Source organism: Macaca fascicularis, chromosome X (genome assembly GCF_037993035.2).
Source record: "Macaca fascicularis isolate 582-1 chromosome X, T2T-MFA8v1.1".
Taxonomy (NCBI): domain Eukaryota; kingdom Metazoa; phylum Chordata; class Mammalia; order Primates; family Cercopithecidae; genus Macaca; species Macaca fascicularis.
Window position 1 is genome coordinate 158,207,903 of NC_088395.1, and position 9,616 is coordinate 158,217,518.

General features: G+C 45.5%; 1 protein-coding gene across 1 annotated transcript; it reads right to left on the reverse strand.

Moving 5' to 3' along the window:
- Positions 1-773: 773 nt before the first annotated feature.
- Positions 774-3,240, reverse strand: MAGEA10 (MAGE family member A10). Its single transcript, XM_045383397.2, has one exon. It carries the CDS (start codon positions 3,179-3,181, stop codon positions 2,069-2,071), a length of 1,113 nt encoding a protein of 370 aa, XP_045239332.2. The 5' UTR covers positions 3,182-3,240; the 3' UTR covers positions 774-2,068.
- Between the last annotated feature and the right edge of the window lie 6,376 nt (positions 3,241-9,616).

Genomic DNA, 9,616 nt, shown 5'->3' on the forward strand with positions numbered 1-9,616 from the left:
CAACTCCTTCCCTCTCTCCAAGGTTCTTTTCCATCCAAATCATGATTTTCATTCATTTCGTCACCAAATTCTAGCCCTTGCTTAGTGTTGTACAAATTACATAAAAAATGACCCAATTAAAATGTTTCTCTAATGGAGTCAGCTAACTTCTAGGCATCAATTCATAGGCTTATTTATTATGAGATCCTTATCTCTCAGGAGACCCTTGCATAAGATGAGCATCTATCACCTAGTTATTGTGCTATGTTCAACTGCACTGAGACAAGAGTGCAGAACACCTTCCATTCCTGCCCCAGGTGGACTCTTCTCTGTTCATCCACCACCCAAAAGGAACTGCTCAGAGCAGTTTTACATCCCAGGATTTTCTCTCTCAACTATGTGAGGCTCTGACCCTGGCACCACCCAGCTTCTTTGGATTCATCTTCACCAGAAGGAACTGCAGTTTCTCAAAGCCCCAAAAGTCCTGGCTCAGGAGATGTACGTGACCACTGTCACCTACAGCCCAATATTCTCATCCCTGTCTTACTTTTCCTCTAGGTCTTAGAGGATATCTCACCACCTTATTACTTGACTGTAGCCCCTAGACTCTACCACCCTATGGGTAAAGGTGGTTCTGATTTAACATTTCCACTACAGACCCAGGGCCTTCCAAAGACCAGATGCTCAGTGGATGTTTGGGGAAAAAAATGAACCAGTGAGCAAAGGTTTCATTTATTACAGTTTAATTTCGACTTAACAAAGATCCAGGGATATAACTTTTAACTTTGCAGGACGATAAAATAAAAATAATAAACAAATAAAAATACTAACACTTAACATTATTTTCTCTATTTTACTATTTTTTATATGTCCAAGAAAATTACTATTCTAGTTCCATGTTATTTTATTACAGATTACAAATAAGATCGAAGGGTTCCCAATTTGTTTAAAGAATAGCAAAACTCTTTCTTAAACTGGATAAACAGAAATAAATGTGTGACCTTAGATTCTGAAGCTCATAAACTCTCTAGTAAAAGTAACAACATTTTAAAATACCAAGAAGAGGCTGGGTGCAGTGGCTTACACCTGTTATCCCAGCATTTTGGGAGGCTGAGGCGGACGAATTACCTGAGGTCAGGAGTTCGAGACCAGCCTGGCCAACATGGTGAAACCTCATCTCTACTAAAAAATACAAAAAGTAGCCAGGTATGGTGGCATGCACCTGTAATCCCAGCTACTCAGGAGACTGAGGCAGGAGAATCGCTTGAACCCAGGACCCAGGAGGCGGAAGTTGCAGTGAGCTTAGACTGCCCGGGCACTCCTGCCGGGGCAATAGAGTGAGACTCTGTTAAAAAAAAAAAAAAAGAAAAAAAAGAAGAAGGAGAAGGAGAGAGAAGAGAGAAGAGAGAAGAGAGAAGAGAAGAGAAGAGAAGAGAAGAGAAGAGAAGAGAAGAGAAGGGAAGAGAGAAGAGAAGGAGGAAGAGGAAGCGGAAGAAGAAGAAATACCAAGAAGAAAAGAAAAGAAGTTCTCAAGTTATCCAAAGAGAACAGTAAGACAAAGATGTTATGCACTGTATTTTCCTCAGCCTCAGCCTGGCCCTCCACTACATACTTCATTGATTTCTCTTGTCATTTGTTTTCGTAAATTAAAAAAAACAAAAACAAAAAACTGACATGCAATTGTAGATATTTATGAGGTAAAATTTGATGTTCTGATTCATGTATATGTAGTATAATGATCAAATCAGGTAGTGTATCCATCACCTCATGCGTTTATCACTTCTTTGTGGTGACAATATTGAAAAGCCTTCCTTTTAGCTATTTTGTAATATACAATATCTTAATGTTAACTATAGTCATCCTACTGCGCAACAGAACACTAGAATTTATTCCTCCTGTTTAAATGTAATTTTCCATGTTGGCTAACTGCTTCCAAGCCCCTCTTCTCCTTCCTCTCCCCAATCTCTGGTAACTACTGTTCTACTCTCTACTTCCACGATATCAACTTTTTTTTTTTTATTCCACATATGAGTGAGATCATGTGGTATTTGACGTGCCTTTTAAAACACAGTGAAGAATCTGTCTTACTTTATTCAGGGTAGGAGAAGCTGCCTGTAGTACTAGAACTTGCACTGGCCATGGCAGTAGTATCATCTGTGGTGGCAATTCTAGCTTGGGCTCTCTCTTCCTCATCTTTCAAAGCCTCCTCATACCACAGTGGGAAGGATCTGGGATCACTCCCATTTACCTTGGCCAAAAATTTCAGGAGACTCATCTTCCTAATTTCAGCATGGGCCCTTGGACCCCACAGGAACTCATACCGTGCAGGATCACTGCCAGGCACCTGCCGGTATTCCAGGTAGTTTTCCTGCACCCAATCTTGGGTGAGCAGCTTCCTGGGCTCCCCATAAATGAAGTGCTCCATCCCATCATACAGTCCCATCATATTCAGTGCTTCCCAGATGACCTCCTCAGGGGTGCAGTAGCCCTCTATGAAGATTATGCTTAGGATAAGTATGAGAATGCCAGTCTTGGGCATGCTCTGGACATCACTCAGCATCCCATCATAGGTGAGGCCCAGGGAGGTGACAAGGACAAAGGAGTGGCCAGTGGGGTCCAGTTCTTTTACATCAATGCCAAAGACCAGCAGCATGCACTCGGAGGCTTCACTGAACACCACGGGGAAGTGTTCTTCATAATTTTTTATGACACTCTCCAGTATTTCTGCCTTTGTGATCGGCTCCTTCGTTTGATACTTGGAGAGCAGGAACTCCACCAAATCAGTCACCTTTTCATCTATCTCACTTCTGGGTAAAGACTCATTGTCTGGCAGGGCCTGTAGGGTGCTTGGACTCTCCTCCTTTTGGCTGCCGAAGCCCTCATCAGATTGGTCTAATGGAAGGGAGGCAATGACTGAGGGAGAGGAGCAGGCTATCTGAGCACTCTGGGGAGGATTTGGTGTCCCTTCATCAGCAGAAACCTCTTCTGGGGTGCTTGGTATTAGAGGATAGCAGGAGGAGGAGGAGGAGGAAGAGGAGGAGGAGGGAAAAGAGGATGGAAAAGAGGAGCTGGTGGAAGTGGATGATGAAGCATCCTCCTCCACAGCTGGGGGAGCCTGTGCACCCTCGAGGCCCTGTGTCTCACTTTGGGATTGAAGGTCTTCTTCAGGCATGCAGCGCTGACGCTTTGGAGCTCGAGGCATGATGACTCTGATCAGGGTAGCAGGTGGGAGAGTGGGCAGGAGTTGAGCGATGGGGACCCACAGGCCTGGGGAGAGAGAGAGGGTGTAAGTGGCCACAGCTGAGAACCACACTCTGGAGGTTCTAACAAAGGCCAACTTACAGGTCTTCTCTTTCAGTGCTGCTCTGTGGTGTCCCACAGCTCTTGACCTCTTGGTCTCCCTGTCCCCTGATAACCTGAGGAAGGAAGTGAGAGATGGCTCCCTCAGGATGCAGCCAGCAGAGGCCAAGGCTCCAGGACAGACAGTAGGGTAGCTGGAGTTGATGCAGTGGGGTCCACTTTGTTCTGGAGCAGGTGGGGCCCTTGGTACACATTCAGGGCATGCACCTCACCTTGACTCCTGGCACTGTCTGGGCCCTCTCTGCTCTGTGACCTGAAAACACCGCCTTAGACCAAGGCCTCACCTCACAGTCTCTGGAGCTCCTGGAAGAGGAACTGAGGGACCCTCAGAGTTCAGGCTGCAAGCACAGCCCCAGCCTCCCAGTGTTGTCAGGAGGGTGGGCTGGACTCTGTGAGTTCCGCACTACTCTGGGGTGGGTAGTCCCCTCTGTGCTCATACAGGGGCTCTCACCTTTCTCCTGGAGAAGCCTGGACCCTGCCCCTTTGCTGGTCTAAGAAACTCTCAGATCAAAAGTTTACATCCTAATACAAAATAGAAGACATGAGGGGACCCACATCTGGTCACAACTGCGGAGGTCCTCCCAGAAAAGACAGCAAAAGGTGGCCATATTCAGCTGGGTCCATGTGTCCTGGGGTTAGGAGCCTGCTTGGTCTTCATCTTGATGCCTGATAGGACCTGGGACCCTCCCTTTGTGGACCTGAGGCCACTTCCTTAAACCAAGGCCCTATCTCCAGGAGACATGGAAAGAGGAAGTGAGGGGAGTCCATCTACCCACAGTTCCCTGTGAATTCCCGTGGCTGACGGAGGGGCAGGGTGGGGCTGAGTCCTGTGCGTTTGGAGAATGGTGTCCCCTCAGTACTCACCTTGACTCCTGGCAGGGTCTGGGACCCTCCCTCTGCTGACCCGAGTGCAGCTCCCTTAGACCAACACCTCCCCCTCCCAGAGACCAGTGATCCTTGTATAAGACAGGGTGCCTCAGCAGACTGCCCTGACTAGGTTCTCCAGAGTGACAGTAGGGTCATGGCAGATTTCTGTGGGGCCCCTATCTGTGTTATGGGCTGGGGATATCCTCAAATTTCCCTCAGGTTCCTTACCTGGACTCTTGTCAGATCCTGCGACTCACTGTGTCTGTAGAAAAGAGGGGCTCCCTGTGTTGACTTCAGTCACCCTCTGAGAGCAAGGTTCTCACCTCCCTGAGATTCCAAAACAAAAATAAGAAGGAGCCACATCCTGTCACCCCTGTGGGGTGTCCAGGGCGGATATCTCCCCTTTACACCAAGACTCCATTTCCCTGAGGGTTCCTCAACTTCCTGCCTGTGGCAAAATTGAGCTTGCCACTTAGTGTCAATCCTGATCAGGTCCCCTCAGAGCTAAGAATAGGGGACAGCCAGACTCTGTGGCATCCCTTCTTTCTGGGCTGCAGGTACCTCCAGTCCTCACTAAGGGGCACACCTTGGGTCCTGCAGATTCTGGAACTCCTCCTTCTGTTGACCAAGTGTGGAACCTTGTGATAACTTCTCAGCAACCCTCAGACCAAGGTCCTCATCACCCTGAGACCCGGGAGGCAGAAATGGAGGAGGGGCACCACACGTTGACACCTGCATGGGATTCCCAAAGCTGACAGAAGGAGGAGATTTGGCGGGGGGGAGTGGAGAGGGGAGGGGGACGGGATGGAGACTTTCTTTATTTGGGTGTCCTCCCAAATAAATTCAGATTTACTCCCGACAGGGCCCAGCCCTTTCCCTCCTGCTGAACCGTGTATGAGTCTTGTACGCCAAGGCTACCATGTCCCTGGGATCCCCAGTGAGAAAGTGGGGGCCACTTCCCTTCCTCAGAGTCCTGCCTGAGGTTCCAGAGCTGATAGGAGGGACAGATTTCCTAGTTCTGAGATGCGGGGATCTGCTGAGTCCTCCCTCAGGGCTCTGGGACTCCTCCCTCTGATGACCTGAGGCTTCATTCCTCAGACTGTAGCCCTCTCCTCATTGACACCCCAAAGGCACAGCAAAGACACATCACATGGGCCACCGTGCTTGAAACCGCCCAGGGCTGAGGTCCCCACTGATCTGGACTCCAAGGTCCCTTGAGTCCTCTCTCTTCTTCCTCCCCTTGGCTCTTGGCAGGGTTGCTCTCCTCTACCCCGCCCCCCCGCCGCTGACCTGAGTCACCATCCCTTGGATTCCTGAGGCCAAGTGAGGAGGCATCTCAGTCTGAGACAGGGGTGGGGTGGGCACCCTGTCCTGGGATCCCTTCATGACTCCCTCATTTCCCAGCAGGGTCTGGGCCCACCCTCTGCTCCCCTGAAGCCACATTCTTGGTACCAATATCCCTTTCCCTCCGTCAGCCCCAGATACCGACGTCAGAATTTGCATTCCTGGTCGCCATGACCGGGGCTTCCCAGGGCTGATATCAGGGGCAGAGCCCTCTCTAAGCGTCCTGACTTTGATGCTGGCAGAACCTAGGGGTGGCTCCCAGCCCTGCCCTGGTCACACCAAGCTCTGACTCCCAGAGTCCCCTGCGGCTTAAGCGGCGAGAGAGAGTGGGGGCGGGGGTGGGGAGTGACAACCCAGCCTGAGAAGTCTGCCCTCAGGTGGTCCAGAGCTCGCAGCAGAGGCGGCGCTGAATTATTTAGGGCTTTCTCTCTGGGTTGGGGGCGTCCTCAGTCCTCCCTCAGCCTCTCACCTTGCCTCCTCACAGAGCCCGGGCCCGCTCTCTTCAGCCGATCTCAAGCCTGTCCCTCAGAACGAGAACCTCGCTTCTCTCTGATCCCTGAGGCGTAAGTTAGTGGCGTCACATCCGGCCCCTGGGGCTTCCTTGGGTTGACAGCAGGGGCAGAGTGGATTCTACCGGAGTTGGGGTGGGAGTGGGGGTGGGAGTCCGGGTGGGGTGGGGAGGGGGTGATAATGGGGTTGGGGCAGGGTTGGTGGTGAAGATGAGTGTGGGGAGGGGCGTGGAGGTGGGGACTGGGATGGGGATCGTGGGACTGTGGGTCGTGGTGGGGGTGTGGATGGGGTTTTTCAGTCTCGACTTTGGTGCCTGGAAAAGCCTGGACCCCTGTTTTGTGCTGAGGATGTCTGACCCCCTTACACCATGTCTCTTGACTCGGAGTCTTCCTAGGTGACAGTGAGGGGAGGGTTGTGTTCGGGGTGACAATATTGCCAGGGTCTTCCAGGGCTGACAGGAGAGGCTTGCTGGATTCTGTGGCCCCTTTGTGTGGGGTAGTTGGACCCTCGGTCCTCACTCAGGAGGGTCTTCCTCCTGGCTCTTGTCTCTTTGATGAAGTGATGGATGGGAGAGGCTCTGTTTCTGTCACCTCTGATCATTTGCCCAGCTGCACCCCTTGCAAAGCATGGGTGGGGGTCCCAGGCCAGATGGTCACTGGGGAGCTGCAACACCCGTGATTGTAATGACCTCTGGGAGAAGACACACACCTTCCTAAGGGGGCTCTTCCCAAGCCAGAAGTAGACTTGGCAAACTTTTTGTCCTAAAGGGTATATTTTCTACAAGAAAAAGGCTGAGCATGGGGGTGTGGGGAGGTCCTGCTGTTTTGAGTTTAGCTGACATTTTATAGTCCAATGCAGTGATGTCTGGCTTTTTAACCCTCATTCCTAGTAAAAATATATATTTTAAATATCTGCCAAGTGTATTTATATATATATATATGAAATGTATATATACACATATATATAAATTTACATATATATATAAAACGTTTCATGAAAGAACACCTACCTTATTCTATGTGGTTCACTGTTTATTCTATTTCTAGTCCATTTTTTATATTCCAATAATTTCTCAAAAAGACCAGTCATCACTAAGGTGGCTTCAGGTGGTTAGCAGAACAGACTCCAGAGTCATATTCCCTCAATCAACCCCATCTTTCCTGCTGTCCTGATATCACTCCAGAGCTACGGCATCGTGGTGTGAAGTGCTGCCTCAGATTGTGCAATAAAGCAGGGCCAGAAGTTAAAATATTTCCTCCTATTCATCCTCTTATTTGCCGTCTATGCAGGCTACAGACCTCCTCAAATGCACTGTTGTCCTCCCCTCCCCCTACTCCAAACACAAGGTCCAGTTCAACATTCTGCAGTCTCCTTAGGATTCTATCATGTTTTGCTGTGTAGAATTTGTTGAGTGTTGATAATGGTTTTTCCCTTCTCCCCTCCAGGATTGATTCTGGAGTGTAAGTCAGCAATATGAACTTGATGCTCATTTTGGACTAAAGGTAAGGCACTAATTCTGTAAATAATTTAAGGAAAATTCACACCTTTAAAATATTCTGTTCTCCATTAATAGATATGGTATAATGCTTTATTTATTTGGGACTTCTTCCACCTGAATCTATCAGCAAACTTTTACAGTTGCCTCCATTAAGATCCTGCTCATTTTTGTTAGGATTATTTTTAAGGTAATTTTAGGAGTTTTTTGCTGTTTTTAATGGGATATTTTCTACTGTATGTTCTATTTATTTACTATTTTTGTATGACCAGTGTCTTGATTTTGCTATAATGAGCTTCCATAAAACATTTTTCTTCTGAAGCCTTTTATTCATTTAAATATTTCACATGCCTATTCCTTTGAATATTCTTAAAAGATAACATTGCCTCCAAATATCTCTTTTCAAAATTCATGTATCTTATTTATTTTGATACCCATAGCTCTAGCTATGTGTTTCAGTGCAGTTTTGAACAATAGAGAAGATAGCGTACATTTTTGTCTTGTTCCTGGCTTTTATGGAAATTTTTGTAACATTTCGCATTTAAGTGTGTTTGCTATAGATTTTAAATAACGCAAGTTCTATTCTAGTGTTAGTTTACTTTTTTCTTTACCTTTTTTTTTAACCATTATCTTGTGTTAAACTTCTTTGAAATGCTTTTTATGTAGCCATTGACATAATCAAGTGTTTTTTCTCCTCTAATTTGTTTACGGGGAATTACCATTAAAAGCATTTTCTAATGTTAAATCATAATTTTTATTCCTTGGACAGAGCTTGTTTGTTCAGTTAATATACTGCTATGTTGAATATGCTATTAAATTATTTAGAATATTTGCTGCTATGTGAGAGAGCTTGGCTCAAGCATTCTTTTCACTGGTTGTTCTCATCTGGTATTTGAATCAAAGAGTGCTGGCCTGGCAAAACGATTTGAATAATTACCTATCTTTTTGTATGCTTTGGAAGAGTTTACATAAGATGGTAATTTGTTTCTCCATGATCATTTGGTATAACTGGACTCCCAAACTGCCTTATTCTGGAACATTTGGCAGTGGCTTGAGTTTTGAATACTGTACAGTTTCAGTTTGTATTGTTTGATTAAACCTGTAAGTGATCAATTTCACTTAGGATTTCAAATTTAATGGCATGATATTTACAATAAAAAGCTTTTACTATAGATATTCTCAACATACACAACATTAAAGAGAATAATATAATGAACCAATGTACCAGACTCTTAGCATCAACAATTTTCAATACATTGTCCAATCTGGTTCTAATTTTACTCTTACCTACTTCCATCTCTTGCTACTGTAATGATTTGAGGCATATCCCAGACGTTGTGTCATTTTGTTTCTAATTATTTCATATGCTTTTATAAAAGATAAGAACTCTTTTGTGAAACATGAATCCAGTGTAAATGTATTTCCTAACAATTTAAATGAGTAATCATCAAATGCTCAGATAATGTCCATATTTACCTAGCAGACACATACTTTAAAAATTAGTTTCTTTGAATCAGTGTTCAAATATGATCTAATCATTGTAATTGTTGAATATGTCGCTTAGTGCTTTTTAATCTATAATTTCTCCAACTATTAATCTTTTTTCCTTGCATCTTAAAACAAGACAAAACAAAAAAACAAAAGAAATAAACAGGTCTTGTGTTTTGTCTAGTTTCCCGTAGTATGGATTTTGCTGAATGCAGCACTTGTGATGTCCCTTAAGAAGTTTTTCAGACCTTACTTTCTGACACTACGAAATGCTCCAGGCTCATTTTATATACAGTTTTCCCTCAGTATCCCTGGGGGATTGGTTTCAGGAACTTCCATAGTATCAGAACATCTCATGTACCCCATAAAAATATACACTTACTTTGTACTCAAAAAACTTTTTTTAAAAGGACCTCCCATGAACACCAAAATTTGTAGATGCTTAATCTCTTATACAAAATGGTATAATATTTGCATATAACCTGTGCACATCCTTTAATATACTTTAAATTATCTCTAGATTACTTATAATACCTAATATGATGTAAATGCAATGTAAAATAGTTGTTACTC

Coding starts and splice junctions, on each gene's coding strand:
- MAGEA10 (XM_045383397.2), bottom strand. CDS start 3,181: ATGCCTCGAGCTCCAAAGCGTCAGCGCTGCATGCCTGAAGAAGACCTT.